General features: G+C 52.4%; 1 protein-coding gene across 1 annotated transcript in view; it reads right to left on the reverse strand.

The window, feature by feature from the left end:
* The window catches only part of BMP8B (bone morphogenetic protein 8b), a 29,600-nt gene extending 14,455 nt beyond the window's left edge, over positions 1-15,145 (reverse strand). The window contains exon 1 of the mRNA XM_057744717.1: positions 14,809-15,145. Within this exon, the coding sequence (XP_057600700.1) occupies positions 14,809-15,145 (337 nt within the window). The remainder of the gene's footprint in view (positions 1-14,808) is intronic.
* Between the last annotated feature and the right edge of the window lie 378 nt (positions 15,146-15,523).

Raw genomic sequence — 15,523 nt, forward strand, 5'->3', positions numbered from 1 at the left:
ATGTCTGTGAGTCTTTTTAAAAATTCTCTCTCTGGCTACTGGACTCAGCGACCACAAGTCATCAGGCCGGTGGTGGAGGCGGATGTGGGAGCACTTCCTGTCCTCGCGGTGGGGACCGGGTCCAGCGATGGGCAAACAGCTGTGCTGGGCAGGGCCAGTGGACACACATGTTTGGGCAGGAGATAGGCTTTTCATCCCCAGACCAGGGAGGAGGGAAAACAGAACCTCCACTGTCTGACAGGGTGCTGGACCCGCGGCAAATGCCCACCCACGAGCCAGGCTGTTTCAGGGGCAGCGTGACACAGGCAGATCCGGGTCCTCCCACACAGGCAGGGCGTGGAGGGCAGGGCTCTGGACCCTCGCCGAGTGATGCCCACCATGAATATCACCCCACGCGTCCCCTCCTCCCTACACACACACTCACACACACAGCTCTGGGGACAATTTCCGTGGATTCGGTAACCGCAGAGACCACCTCTGTCACGTGGCTGTGTAAGCGTCCCTGATCTGCGGGATAAAATAGGTCCAGGCTGTTCGCTGTCACAGGGTGTGGCCCCGAGAATGAGGAGGGGCTGCTCAGCCATGCCCTGCGGCTCCTGACCCCTCTCAAAGCATCCTTAAGTGTATCTACCCCCAAGGCACAGCGGGGGCTGACAGGTGGGTCCCTGGGAACCGCTGTCTGCAGGCCTGACACTGACTCACATTGGATCCAGGACTGAGGGAACTACCAGCAACCTGCCAGCTCCTGTGGGCACCAAGCTCCGTGGCCTCCCTCCCTTGCTGACCTGGGGGCGCCCGTGCACCGGGTCAAGAGAGCCCTGTTCACCTGGACTGACTCAGCGCCAAGCTTCTGTCCTGTGGGTTTGTGAAATCGATGCCCTCCTCCCCCCCGCCCCCGCCTGGCCCAATAGTTCCCGCACAGGAAACTGCCCGCCCCAGCTGGTCCAGGCAAGCACGAGAGGTGGGACATTTTTGGAAAATGATTTTCATCAAATATTGGTGAACTGTCCTTACGTGTGGAACTGGGTAAAGAGAGTAACTCCCTTATCTGACTGTCAGTGGGGAGGGTAGGGAGAGGCCATGTGTGGATTTGCAGCTTTTCCAGGGGCTGTGGCTTTTGAGTTAGGAGAGAGATTTTCCAAAAGCTGGTGTGCTGGGAAGGCATTTTCTGGCACCTCTATTTCCCCCTTGTTAACTGCGCAGACCAAGGCAGCTTTAGCCAGAGAGGCAGCTTAGGGCTCTGGCCAGTGGTCAGAGCCTCACTGCAGGCCTGTCCCTGCACTAACCAGGTGTGGACATCCCCTCTGGGCCTGGTCTCCTTTTGTGCGAACTGGGAATGAGGAGACAGCCCAGCTTTCCTCACCAGGCCATGAAAGGACTTTGTAAACAGTCAGGCAATGGACTGGGAGGGGTGGCTGTTCAACTGGAGTTTGGGATGAGCTTGACTTGTGATCTCCCAACTTTGAGCCAAGATGTGATACCCTCCGGGGGCCGTGTCAGCAATTCCAAGGCCACGGAGTGGAGGGGAAGGGGAGATGTCAAGTGATTTTTTTTTTTCTAAATAAATGTACTCATTCGTTTATTTATTCATTCATTTATCAAGTTCAATTTACAAACAAATTTATCAAGTTCTTACTGTATTTAAGAGCCTGTTATCGCGGATGTAGAGAACGGACTTGACATGAGGGGAGGAGGAGAAGCTGGGACAAAGTGAGAGAGTAGCAGTGACATATATACACTACCAAATGTAAAATGGATGGCTAGTGGGACGCTTCTGCATAGCACAGGGAGATTAACTCAATGCTTGGTGACGACCTAGAAGGATGGGATAGGGAGGGTGGGAGGGATGCTCAAGAGGGAGGGAATATGAGGATATATGTATACATACAGCTGATTCACTTTGCTGTACAGCAGAAGCTAACACAACATTGTAAAGCAATTATACTCCAATAAAGATATGGTGTTCTGTTCTGAGTACTAGGAACACAGCAGTGAATAAGACAGAACAAGACCGTGTATTCACAGTATTTACAGTGTAATAGGGAAGATAGAATAGAAACAAACAAACAAGTAAAATAGGGGATGTCATTTCTACTGTAAGCGAAATATAGAACATATGGGCTCAAGAGGATTGGAAGGGGTGGGGGGGCTTGTCCTTGGGTGCCCAGTGTGGCCCGTGAGAAAGAAATAGGTAAGCACAGATGTGCATATTCTCACATGGTGCTGGTAGGAATACCATGGAGAGGAATTTGGCAACATCCTTGTGCAATACCCTGGCAAAATTACATATGAATTTAACCTTTGACACAAGACATCCAAAGACACACTGGCAAAATATGAAAAGACAGGCACAAAGCTCTTCATTGGGCACAGGGAGCAGACAAAGCTACGTCTGACTCCACAGGTACCTTGACATGTTTATTTTCCACAAAATTATAAAAAGCTGGCCAAAATGTTCAATCACCAAACCAGCTTTTCTGTCTGGGAAGCAGCAGCAAATAACTCTACTATCTAGACTGCCTTCATGCGGCCCCCAGAACAATAAACAGTCATGATTCACCAATGAGTGCTAATTGGACCCGAGGCCTTCTCCTCCAGCCGCTGATAAACCACCTCCGGATCCCACGGTTGAGGGGAGTGCCCCCTGTGGGCGGGAGGCGGCCTCCACCACTGTGTCTGTGGTCCTCATTTGGCCTTTCCTTCCGCGTCTGAGGCCCTGCACCCGCCGCTCACAGGCTAGAGCTCCAGATGCCACACCCTGTGTCCACCTGCCCAACACCTACATAGGCTCTGGCTACTTTTGCGGCCTCAACAAAATTTACAGTCACCTGGACAACCTAAGTCTGTCTTGATTCTGACCAAAAAGTAAGACTTTAAAAGACACCCTCTTCCTCCAGTCCAGCGCAGCTGTAAGAGAATGGAATCTTCTGACCTGTCTGACAGTCCTTTCTGCCCTCAAACTCTTCCTCGGACCCTCAGGGCCCATGGGAGGGTCTTAAGCTTGGCTCTGCTTTCCAGGCACCCCCCCCCCCCGCCCCCCCCACACACACACTTCCCTCCCCCGCCAGCAGGCCAGACCCACCCTCACCGCCTCCTGGGCCTTCTGGTGCAAACACCCGCCCCCGGAGTCCCTCCTCAAAGCTGCTCCCTCCAGGGTTGCCCCATCCCACCCAGTAGAAAGGCTACTTTCTTCTTGGCCCAGCTGTAAAAGCCCCCTTGCCCTCCTCTGACCCCACACAGATAAGCCTGCTTGTCTCTCCACATCCCGTTTTCACCTGCCCTCTGGATGGTGACCAACTTGAGGGTGGAAACGGGAGGCCTCAGCGGTCTGCTCCTCCAGCCCCTCGTGTCCCGGGGGCCCAGAGAGGGGACCCCCGGCCCCTCATCCCAAGGGCTCCTGGTTCCCCGGACAGTGGCTCAGTGTCCAGCAGTGTCCCCCTGGGCTGGGGCGCCCTGCTGGTCTGGGAGTGGCTTCAGCATCACCGCAGGTCTCCACCCCAAGCCACCCATGTTCTTACTTTGCTGTGGGACGCGCCTCCACTCACGGCCAGGCCCCCAAGGTGAAGGACAGGTTCCCTCGGGGCCTCAGAGGCGGACAGGCTGGGCCCGTCTGGCAGGTTCCACCAGTAATAAGGCCGAGGGGCCCCTCGGACGTAAGACAAGACCTGGGTCTCCATGGCCCATGCGGGTCCCAGGGGAGCCACAGAATCTATCACCTCTCAGTTCTGCCTCCTAACGGGCTTCCTCCCACCCAAGAATCTCAGTGCTGCAAGAGCAGGGCTTCCGCTTCATTTCTGGTGTATTTTTAGTCAGTTCTCATTACTGACTTTTTCAAGAACTGTTTCCATAAATGGCTCTGCGTTCATAATTACCGGTCCAGGCCTCAGCTGGCTTCAGAGCCTAAATTAAAAGGGAACAACCCGCAGCTGCACCACATCAAGCCTGCCAAGGTCAAAAATAGATCCAGGGAGATGTGAGCAAGAAGGATGCGGTTCCTCCAGTTCAAACCCGGGGAAGACCTGAACTGTGGGGCTTTCCAGAAAGACGTGCTCACAGTGACACATCCCCTCTCTCCCGTGGGGAATGGGTGCCCGTGAGGAGTGGTGGGTGTCCTCCCGCCCTGTGCTTCACCCTGGAGGAGCCCCAGCAGTGGGCAGGGAGGGGGGGGCACATTCTTTGGCGGGGGCTGGAAAGGCCTTCAGGGCAACCCTGTAGAGATGGGAAACGAGGCCCAGAGGGGCAGAGACGTACCAGGGGGTCACATGTCGGGTTAGGGGCCCTTGCAGACTTGGAGCCCATGTAAAATGAGTGGCCCTGGACTTCCTCTGGGTGGCGATTCTGGGATGGGGTGGGGGTCACCTGTTCACAAGATTCTTCCATCCACAGGTGCCTAAGAGGCAGTCTGCTGAGGCCACTGTCTTCCAGGCAGGGCCTTGAGGAGACTCGGGTCCCAGGGAAGGCCAGGGTGATCTGCAAAGACGGGGAGGCTGGAGGGACCGCCCTGGTGGTCCAGTGGTTAAGACTCTGTGCTTCCAATGCAGGGGGCGCCAGTTCGATCCCTGGTCAGGGAACCAAGATCCCACATGCCATGTGGAGTGGCCAAATTAAAAAAAAAAAAGACGGGTAGGCTGGCCCTGCTTATATGTCACCTGCCCAGGCCCAGAGTCAGATCTGGTCCTTGTTCTCAGGTTGTTCATGGTTTCTTGGTGGGGAGGGGGGTTGGAGAAAAAGGAACCAGACATGCCCCAGAATCAGACAGATGGAAAGCAACTGCATTCTTAAGAGATATACAGATGATCAAGGTTGAGGGCGCTATTCGTGGAGGTGCCTTGGGGAGGAGGGGTCGGAGAACACTTTTCTAGGAAACATAGTTGAGAGTGGTGGAAAAATTCTGACAAGCAGAAATGGAGTAAATTATCTGAGCCAAAGGCATGGAGGTGGGAAATAAAGTTCCAGCTCCCACTTTCTAAGCACGGAACTGTATGTCAGGCACCATCCTGGGCACCTTAACCAGGCTATTTTTGTTAATGTTTACCTAACTGTGTTAGTTATCTACTGCTGTGTAACAAACTACCCCAAATGTAGCAGCTGAAAAAAACCAACACTTATTATTTCACATGGTTTCTGAGGGTTAGGAATCCAGGCACTTAGCTGGGTGGCTCTAGCTCAGGGTCTCTCATGAGGTGACAGTCAAAATGTTGGGTGGACTGTGGTCTCCAGAGACTTGACTGGGATGAACAGATCCACTTCTAAGCTCACACTTGTGGCTTAGCGTAGCAAGCTCCCTATGTGGACCTCTCATGACATGACCTTCCCTGAGAATGAGTCATCTTGGGGGCTGGGACGGGGGTGGGGGGAGCTGCAGATAGAGCCCAAGATGGAAGCTGCAGCATTCTTTATAACCTAATCTTAGAAGTGACACAGCATCACTACTGTCACATCCTATTGGGCACACAGACCAGCGCTGGCCCAGGGTGGGAGGACACAAGGCTGTGAAAACTAGGAGGCAGGGACCATTGAGAGCCATACTGCAGGCTGGCAACCACAGCACCCCTGTGAAAGAAGCATCACTCACCCCATTTTATAGCTGAGAGCACCGAAGATCAGGGAAGTTAACTGATCTACACAAGGCCATGCCCAGAAGCCCCCAAGGTGGGATGAGAGTCTAGGTGTGTCTGTCTCCAAAGTCTACACTCTTCCTCCCCATCCACAGCCTCACCAGGTTGGGGAGGTGTCAAGGGAACGCCGTGGGGTTCCGCTGGACTAGAACACTGAACGTCGAGTGCCAGGCTGGCAAGAAGGATTCCGAGCAAGAGAAGCCGTGAATTGGATGGACCTAGAGACGGTCATACAGAGCGAAGTGCGTCAGAAAGAGAAAAGCAAATATCATATATTAACACATATATGCGGAATATAGAAAAATGGTACAAATCAACTGGTTTGCACGGCAGAAATAGAGACACAGATGTAGAGAACAAACATATGGACACCAAGTGGGGAAAGCAGGGGTGGGGGGGGAATGAACTGGGAGACTGGGATTGCCATATATGCATTACTAATAAGAAAAAAAAAATCAAATTGTACACTTTAAAAATAAATAAATATATTATGGAATAAAAAATAAATTATAGTAGAACTGGAAAACAAAAAAACAAAAAAAAAAGAAGAAAAAAAAGAGATGCCATGAATGGATTTTCATGTGAGGAACTGGAATTCCAAGAACAGGCCCAGAGCTTTTTCACCTCCATGCCTCCCCTCTGCCTGGACACCTTCTCCTCTTCTCCTCTTCTGACTAAATGCTACCCTTCTTTCAAGGCCCAGCACAGTGCCCACCTCCTCCCAAGCCTTCTCTGTCCCCCAACCAGGAAACCATTCCTCCTCCTTTTCTGGCCTTGTTCACCTCCCACAAAAGAGAGAGGGACCTGGTCTGTCTACTGCAGTACTGAACCTTCATGCTCACATCTGAGTGGGGGAATGGCCGTTTCTCCCACTTTGTGATCATTTATATTGAGTTGTCTGTGGGCCTATCTTTCCCATTGTAATGAGCGGAGCTTGGGCTGGGGCTGGGCTTTGGAGTGGACACCAAGATAAGCCGAGTGGAGAACAGCACACAGGAGGTTCCCAGGAGTGTTTGTTAAGAAATGACCACAGACTGAAGGATCCAACTTTCTCCATACCTGGGTCTTGCAGGCTTTGGCTTCCCTAGGACCCCTCCTGTATTTAGAGCTCTAGACTGTTCTGAAGAATGGCTGCTCCTCAAGGGGGCAGAGCCAGCAGTTAAAGGAAATAACTGGGTTTTAATCCTGGTCTTGTCACTAACCAGCTGGACTTGGGCTAAAAGCAAACAAACAAACAAACACACCAGGCTAACATTTACTGAGCATTTACCAGGCACTGTTTCAGCCTTTTACACAGAGTAAGAATTCAACGCTCGCAGCTATCCTAGGAGGCAGGAACTACTATCTCTCCCATTTTACAGATGAGGAAGCTGAGGTACAGAGCAGTAAATAACTTATACAAAAATCATATAAATGTATTCTAGGTCAGACTTCCTGGGCAACAGACTGAGTGGGAAGGTTGAGTGGACAGTGTTCTTGCAGGGAATGAAGGGAGCACGAGTGGGCACAGTTGAACAGAAATGCAATCATAAAAGGGCCCACCCCATCCCGTCTGAACAGGGAGCTCTGGGGCTGATGGCCCTTCAGAGCTGTCCCTCCTTGAAACAAGGGGCCTGGGCATTAATACCCCAATAAGCCAGTCACTGGATGTGGGGTGCCTCCATGGAGGGTACCCAACCTTAAGCAAGAAGCTAGTGGATTGATACCTAAAGAAGGACCCAGCTGTGAGCAGCCTACCCTCCAGGCAGCTGGGGCAATGAGTGACTCAATCCCGAAGAGAAGACTTGGGCAGCACCACAGCATCCACTAAAAACAGTAAGTGGTGGAATGGGGATCTGATCCTAGAACTGTGCTCTGACCATTCGATTCCAGGTCCCCAGGTAAATGATGGGGGCGAGAGGGTAGATAAACACAGCAGGTTCTTCCTCATAATTTGGCTGTTGTTTCTTGAGCAGTGTTGGGCACTTGCTAAGTTTCCCAATGCCTTAACCTGTTTAACCATTGCACTATGATACAGATATTATTATCCCAATTTTATAGATGAGGAAACTCAGATGCAAAGACTTTAAGTGATCTGTTCAAAATCTCACAGATCTCGAGTAGCAGACCCTGAATTAAAACCCGGTCTTCCCCACTCTGCTCTCCTACCTCCAGGGCCAACCCTCCTCACTGCTATGACCCAGTTTTCATATCTGCTCCTTTGGATCTGGGTACCCACGACCTTGGGCCAATCACATACTCTCTGAGACTCAATTTCACCTCTGTCACCTAGGAGCAATAGAAGTCACTTACCCCAGAAGAGTGAGAAAAGACTGAGAAGATGGGGCCTGGGGAGGAGTAGTCAGTCATCAGGAATTCACAGGGCACACCACTCTGGACGGCCAGACAGGGTTTTGGAGAAAAGAGACCCACCTTCAACTCTTGGAAAGAGAAATACCTTTGGAAACCATCAACAAAATGAAAAGGCAACCTACTAAATGGGAAAAAAATATTTGCAAACCACATATCTAATAAGTGGTTAATATCCAAAATATATAAAGAACACACACAACATAACAGCAAAAAACCAAACAATCCAGTATCTAAAATGAGCAGAGGAACTGAATAGACATTTTTCCAAAGAAGACATACAAATGGCAAACAGGTACACGAAAATGTGCTCAACATCACTAATCAGCAGGGAAATGCAAACCAAAACCACAATGAGGTATCACCTCACACCCCTTAGAATGGCTATTATCAAAAAAACAAGAGATAACAAGTGTTTGTGAGAATTTGGGAAAAAGGGAACTCTTGTGCACTGTTTGTGGGAATGTAAATTGGTGCAGCCACTATGGAAAACAGTGTGGAGGTTCCTCGAAGAGTTAAAAATAGGGACTTCCCTGGTGGCACAGTGGTTAAGAATCTGCCTGCCAATGCAGGGCACACAGGTTCGATCCCTGGTCTAGGAAGATCCCACATGCCTCAGAGTAACTGAGCCCTTGCGCCACAATTACTGAGCCCATGTGCCACAACTACCGAAGTCTGCAAGCCCAGAGCCTGTGCTTCACAACAAGAGAAGCTACCTCACTGAGAAGCTGGTGCACCACAAGGAAGAGTAGCCCCCGCTCTCCACAATTAGAGAAAGCCCGCATGCAGCAAAGAAGACCCAACACAGCCAATAAATAAATAAATTAATTAATTAAAAAGTTGCTTCAATTCTAATGTGAAGATATTTACTGTCTTTAGAAAAAGTAGCCCAAAACCAGAGGAAGCAAAATAAAAAGAATGATAAAGTTAAAAAAAAATTAAAAATAGAACCACCATTTGATCCAGCAATCCCGCTTCTGGACATACATCCAAAGCAAATAAAAACAGGATATCAAAGAGAAAAAAAGTGTAACTGTGTGTGGTGATAGATGTTAACTAGATTTACGGTAGTGGTCATTTTGCAATATTTACAAGTATTGAATCATTATGTTGTACACCTGCAACTGATATTATATGTCAATTATATCTCAATTTTTTAAAAAAGAGAGAGATTTCCACTCCCCAGTTCGTTGCAGCATTATTCACAATAGCCAAGATGTGGAAATAACCTCAGTGTCCATCTACAGATGAATAGATAAGATACGGCATATATACACACACACACACACACACACACACATATACACACATATATACATACAAGGGAATGCTATTCAACTATGAGAAAGAAGGAAACCCTGCCATTTACAACATGGATGAAACTTGAGGGTGTTATGTTAAGTGAAATAAGCCAGAGAAAGACAAATACTGCATGATATCACTTATATGTGGATTTTAAAAAGTCAAAAAGTCAAAAGAGTAGAACAGTGGTCGCCAGGAGCTGGGGGTGGGGGAATAAGGAGAGGTTGGTAACAGGGTACAAACTTTCAGCCATAAGTTGAATAAGGTCTAGGGAAATAATGTAAAACATGGTGACTACAGTTGATAACACTGTGTTATATAATTGAAATTTGCTAAAAGAGTAGAATTTAAATGTTCTTGCACACAAAAAAGGACACATATGTGAAGTGATGCATGTGTTAATTAACTAGATGGGGGAATGTTATATGTATATGCATAGCAGATCATCCTGCTCTACACTTTCAATAACTTACAATTTTATATGTCAATTATACGTCAATAAAGTTGAAATAAAAATAAATACAAGGTAGATAGATAAAAAGAAAAACAATGCGGTCACTCTAATAGTCGACTTTCAAGATGGATAAAGGATTTATTGTTAAGTGAAAGACAAGGGACTTCCCTGGTGGTCCACTGGTCAGTGTTCCCAATGCAGCGGGCACAGGTTCGAACCCTGGCTGGGAAACTAAGATCTCACATGCCGCATGTGCAGCCAAAAAAAAGTGAAAGGCAAAATGGCAAAACAGTGGGCATTTAGATCCCACTTTGTAAAAAAGAACAACACAAATTGATAAAATATCGGGCCGGTGGCAGGGGGCCGGCTACACTAAAGGATTAAAACACTGGTTTTCTCTGAGGTAGACAGAGGATTACTAAGGGAGAAACACATGGTCTGAATTTTCTATAATGAATCTATATGGTATGACTTTTCTACAATGAACATGCATCAATTCTATAAATTCCAAAACAAAGATATTTTAAAAATCACATTCCTAGTTTACAACACATGCTCACATTAATACAGTCGATTCCAGCAGGCTGTACTGCACCTAACCATGGACTGTGGACTGGTGGGAGAGGCCACTTCTGTGTAGGACAAGAGCAGAAGATGTGCAGGCAGGGAGATGACCAGCTGTGTGGCCTTGGAAAATCACCTAACTTCCCTAAGCCTCACTGTCCTCTTTTTAAACAAAGATGTGACAGTAAATGTGAGATGAAAGGACGGACATGGAGGTTCTGGGCATGTGGTTATCCCTGGGTGTCATCTCACTCACCATCCTGAACAGCCCCTAGGGAGGGTACCGTGAGTATCTCCATTTTACAGAAGAGATTGAGGTTCCAAGAGGCAGACTGGAAAGTCCAGATCATACTAAGAGTAGGTGGTGGAGTCAAGATGCAAATTCTGTCTGTGTCCCAGGTCAGAACCCCCAGCCCAGTCCTGCCTACCCTCCCCGTCCATCCCCTCCTGGTTTCCAGATAGAGGTGTCACTGTCTAGACCAGGTGACAACCCCCTTGTGGCTGATGTACTGTTATCTGTCTTTCCCATTAGAAGGTCAGCTTCACGAAGGGGGCACTTTGTTTCATTTGCTGTTACATTCCAGGAACTGGAACGGAGCCTGGCCCAGAGCAGGTACCATACAACTACTTGTTGAGTGAATTCAGGAAAGAATGAAAGAATTCCCTAGGAAAGAACCAAAGAAAGTGGCCCCGGGGCTCACGGAGGTGAAAGGTCACCCCTTCAAGGTCAGGAGGCTGAGCAGGACCTGGGCCAGGTCCCTCACTCCCACTGAGCCCCGCCTCTCCCAAAGCCAAGAGCCTCAGCACATCCACAACCCTGTCCTCAGCCACCCGGGACCACGGGAAGGAATCAGTCCAGTTCAGGGAAGGGTCAGGACAAAAGGGAAGATGGCTTCACTCAGTTCTGACTACACTTCTGCCTGCAGTGCTATTTGTGCCTCGGTTTCCCAGTCTGGAGCATGGGCACCTGCCGCCCACAGACACGAGGCGGAGAAGGGTTCAGGAGGAACATGCGGAGTTGGTCTCTCCTGCCTCATTCCTCCCTCAGGAGGGGCTGGGCCGGCCGAGGCACGCGGGGTCCAGCCAGTCACACCCGAGCTGGGTGGAGGGATGGGTGGTGTTGTGAGTAGCTGCCTCGGACATGAGCCACAGGACCAGGGCTGGAAGGCACCTCGCGTTTCTGACACCATCACCGTGGACTGGATGGGAAAGCTGAGGCCCAGAGAAGGGAAGTGATATGGCCCAGGATGTACAGGAATCCATGGCGGGCCCTGGAGAGACAAGAACCTGGGTGCTGCCTCCCAGCTCAGGGTCTCCTCCCCTGAGCTCAGGTGACACCAGGGACAGGTTCTGTCTGCTTCTCGAGGGCACCGGCCCCATCACTGTGTCCTGGCCAAGGGGAGCCAAGAGTCCACAAGCTGAGACTGACAGGCAAGCCAGCAGGGCCCGGCTCTGACCGCAGCCCTGGCCCCCAACACAGGCCCTGTCAGTCACAACACAGCTCCTAAAGCATCTGCTTGGATGCAGAGGCCTGACTCCTGGACGGGAGGCCTGCGAGAGGCCCAGGCCTCTGGATCCTACAGGTGCCACTGACAGTCAGGGGCCCGGCAAGCACCAGGCCTGGCTTCTTAGGAGCCAATAAGGCCGATAGCAGAGGTGGAGCTGGAGGCAACAGGTGTGGGAACCTCAGCGTGGGCGCTGATATCACAACGACTCTGCTATTAGACTCCACAGCGGTTCAGGGGCCACCGACCTTCAGGGGCCTAAAGCTGGGGCCTCCAAAGAAGGGAAAGAATCTTGGTAGGTGTCTAATCCCCCACATCAGCCTGGATAATTACCAGTTAAAACTACTCTAACTGAAGGAGTTTTACTAGTGCAATTAGTACATCGGTATAAAGAAGGTCCTCTGACAGCTGGCTCGACCCACCCACAGGCCAGGCTTCCACTGAACAAAGATCTACTTGTTAATCCACAGCGTCAGAGGCCTTAGATCTTCATGAAACACACAGAGGTGGCGTGGGAAGAAACTGGGATTTGGAATCCACAGCCTGGATGATGCCATGGACATGCTGTGTGGACCTGGGTTGGTTATTTAACCTCTCTGAGTCCATCAAATGACACTGGTAAAACAGTCTCACAAGTTGCTGCAAGTATGAAACAAGGACTTATAAGGCTGTGGAACTTCAAATGCTAGTTTTTATTCAGAAACAGGTAGAGAGACTTCCCCGGTGGTCCAGTGGTTAAGACTCCACCCTCCCAATGAAGGGGGCCCAGTTTCAATCTCTGGTCAGGGAACTAGATCCTGCATGCTGCAACTAAAGATCTCGTGTGCCCCAACTAATAAAAAGATCCTGCATGCCACAACTAAGAGCCGGAACAGCCAAATACATACATACATACATGCATACATACATACATACATACATACATAAAATCCTTTCTAAAACAACAGCAACAAAACATAAAATAAAATAAAACAGGTAGAAACACCTTTGGTTGGCTTTAAAAATCTGTTTGTGTGTTTCACATGTCTATAAGGCAGGTGGGGACATTTCCACCACATCCACACCAAGGCTGGGCAGCAGATAGAGGGACTGGGATCAGCACTGACCAGAGCCAGGTTCACCCTAAAAAGGAGGCTGACTTTCTGCTCCTCCCCTTCTATTAACCTATCACACAACAACTCTGAGGATAGATCACTAGGAGCCCCATCTTACAAGGAGCGATATGGAGCTCAGAGAGGGCAAGGGAGTTCCCTAAGGTCACACAGCAGAGGCAGAAGGGGAACCAGGTCCTCCTGAGCTCAGGGTGTTGCTTGACTTACAGCAGCAGTTCCCACTGGGGCTGTGCACCCTTTGCCCCAGGGGATGCTGGGGGCTAGGCAGTAACTCACTCTGATGGATGGCTCCCCTGGGGGCATTCTCAGGGTGACTGTATCCACAGCTCTTCTTGGTCCTGAGCCCAGGGTCAGCTTGTCCCTAGCACAGAGCTCCAGCCTCAGGTCCACATATGGTTGCCTTTGTCCCAAGTCCCCACCCCTGCCCTCCAACCAGGAAGGTGGCATGTAGAGCCCAAGTCCTATGCCTGGCACTGGGCTCTCAGGAGAGGTTAATGGCAGCCTCCTGCTGCTCGCTCTCCCACCTGAGCCCATCACAAACTCTGGCTTTGGGGGGACAGGCCTCCTTGTCTGTCCCCTCTTCTTGCCCTACCGTAGGAAACAAATGGCTAAAGACTCACAAAACCTGCTGTCGCTCTGGCCCCTGGCTTCCTCTGCCAAAACCCCTCTGAAAGCTCTGTCCACCCTGAAAGCCTGCCCTCCTGATGAAGAAATGTCACCTCCTTGAGGACTGGATGGAGGGCCAAACAACCTGGGCCTGTCCTGGCTTGGCCACATAGAGGTCACATTGTCCTGAGCAGGACACTGCCTCTCTGAGCCTCACTGTCCTCATCCGGGAGATGGGGATGAGTATCACATCTGCTAACAGGGCTGTTGGGACAGTTAAGAGCGATGCTGTAGGTGAAGGGAGGCTGGTGGCCTTGGCAAGGGTCTTCTCCCTGCTCTGGGTCCACAGCTCTCCCCACCTGGGGCTGAGCTGTAGTCCTTGGGTCCCCAGGTCCAGCCTAGTGTCTGACTCAGCCAGACCACTGCCCCTCACTGGCCACAGACAGGAGGCAAAGCGGATAGGGGACATTCGTTCATGAATGAAGACTAAAGAGAGTTTAGTAATGGAAAGGGTTACCTTTGAGAACTTTAAGGGTAAATGGCTCCGTGATTTGGAGTATAATTTCTGCAGAGCGAAAAAGCCGGGCTTTGCTAGGGAGAACAAAGAGGGTCCAAGCTGCCCATCGGGTCATTCGATGGGCCTGGACACTCATCCCACAACAAGCCAAGTCCCAGGTGTGAGCCCAGGGTGACGAGACCACAGTCCCTGCCCTGCTGAGCTCAGAGTCTGCACCTTCCCCTCTGCCCTCCCCCCAGCAGCACTCGAACCCCCAGGTGGCCCAGGGAAGAGGCTGCTGTGGACTCAGAACATCTGGGTCCTCATCTCAACTCTGGTGCTTTGATGATGTGACCAGGGTTTTCCACGCTGAACTTTGTCCCTCTCTTCAGTATCGCCCTTATCACAGTGACAGCATCACAGCCTCTGTTTACTCATCCGTCTCCGCAGGACCAGACTGTCTTGCCGGCACTGCCCGCGTCCACCGGACACTACGTGACTCTTACCGTTGGGTGTGTCTAGAGGCGGGCGAATGTCCGCGCCTCTGGGACTCGCACGCCTCATCCGTCCCTGCCGGGTCAGCAGCTCACCGACCCCCGCAGCCCTGAGCCTTCGCTGCCCCGACCTGGGCCGTCTTCCCTCCCGCGGCTCCTCGTCCACGACAAGGCGACTCCCCGCCCTGCCCGAGGTGGCGCACACGCCCCTGCAGCGCGAGTTCGGCTCCCGGGGGGCACTCGGCCCGCCGACCCCACGCGCCTTCCCGCGGGGCCGCCGCCGCCGCCCGCCCCGGGCCCGCTCTCACCCATGTTGACGAAGCTCATGACCAGGTCGGCGCGGCCCAGGCGCCGCTCGGGGGTCCCGCCGTCCTCGGCGTCGTCGCCGCCGGCCACGGCGCGGTACAGGTCCAGCATGAAGAGCGGCGCGGACGCGGGCAGCCGGGCGGCGGCGGGCGGCGCGCGGGGCCGGGGCCGCCCGGGCAGCCCGAGCACCGCCAGGATCTCGCGCTGCAGGTCGCGGCGCTCGCGCGGGCCCAGGCGGCGCTGCGGGCAGCCGGGCGCGGGGCGCGGGCCGGGGCCGCAGCCGCTCAGCGCGCACAGCGCCAGGCCCAGCAGCCAGAGCGAGCCGGGGCGCGCGGCCATGGCGGGACGCGGCGGCCTCAGCGCGCGCGCCCCCGCTCCCGGCCGGGCCCGAGGCTGGGGCCGCCCCGACGGCGAGCGGCGGGCCGAGCTCGGGGCCGGCGGGACGGGGCGGGCGTCGCCCGCGAACGCGGCGCGGCCCCTAGAGCGCCGGACGCGAGGCGCCGGTCGCGGCTCCGGGCCGTCGGGTGCGGCCGCACCGCCTCGGGCAGGGGCTCCTCCGTGGACCGGGACCGTCGGCTAAGCCGTCTGTCCCGCCGCGCCCGACAGTCCGGCTGCTGGCGAGGCCGCGCAGCTTCGAGGCGGAGGGCGAGCTACCGTCGGGTTCCGGGCGGTGCGGACCCTCAGGCCGTGCCGACCCTCAGGCCGTGCCGCGCGCTG

This window comes from Hippopotamus amphibius, chromosome 1 (genome assembly GCF_030028045.1).
Source record: "Hippopotamus amphibius kiboko isolate mHipAmp2 chromosome 1, mHipAmp2.hap2, whole genome shotgun sequence".
NCBI lineage: Eukaryota > Metazoa > Chordata > Mammalia > Artiodactyla > Hippopotamidae > Hippopotamus > Hippopotamus amphibius.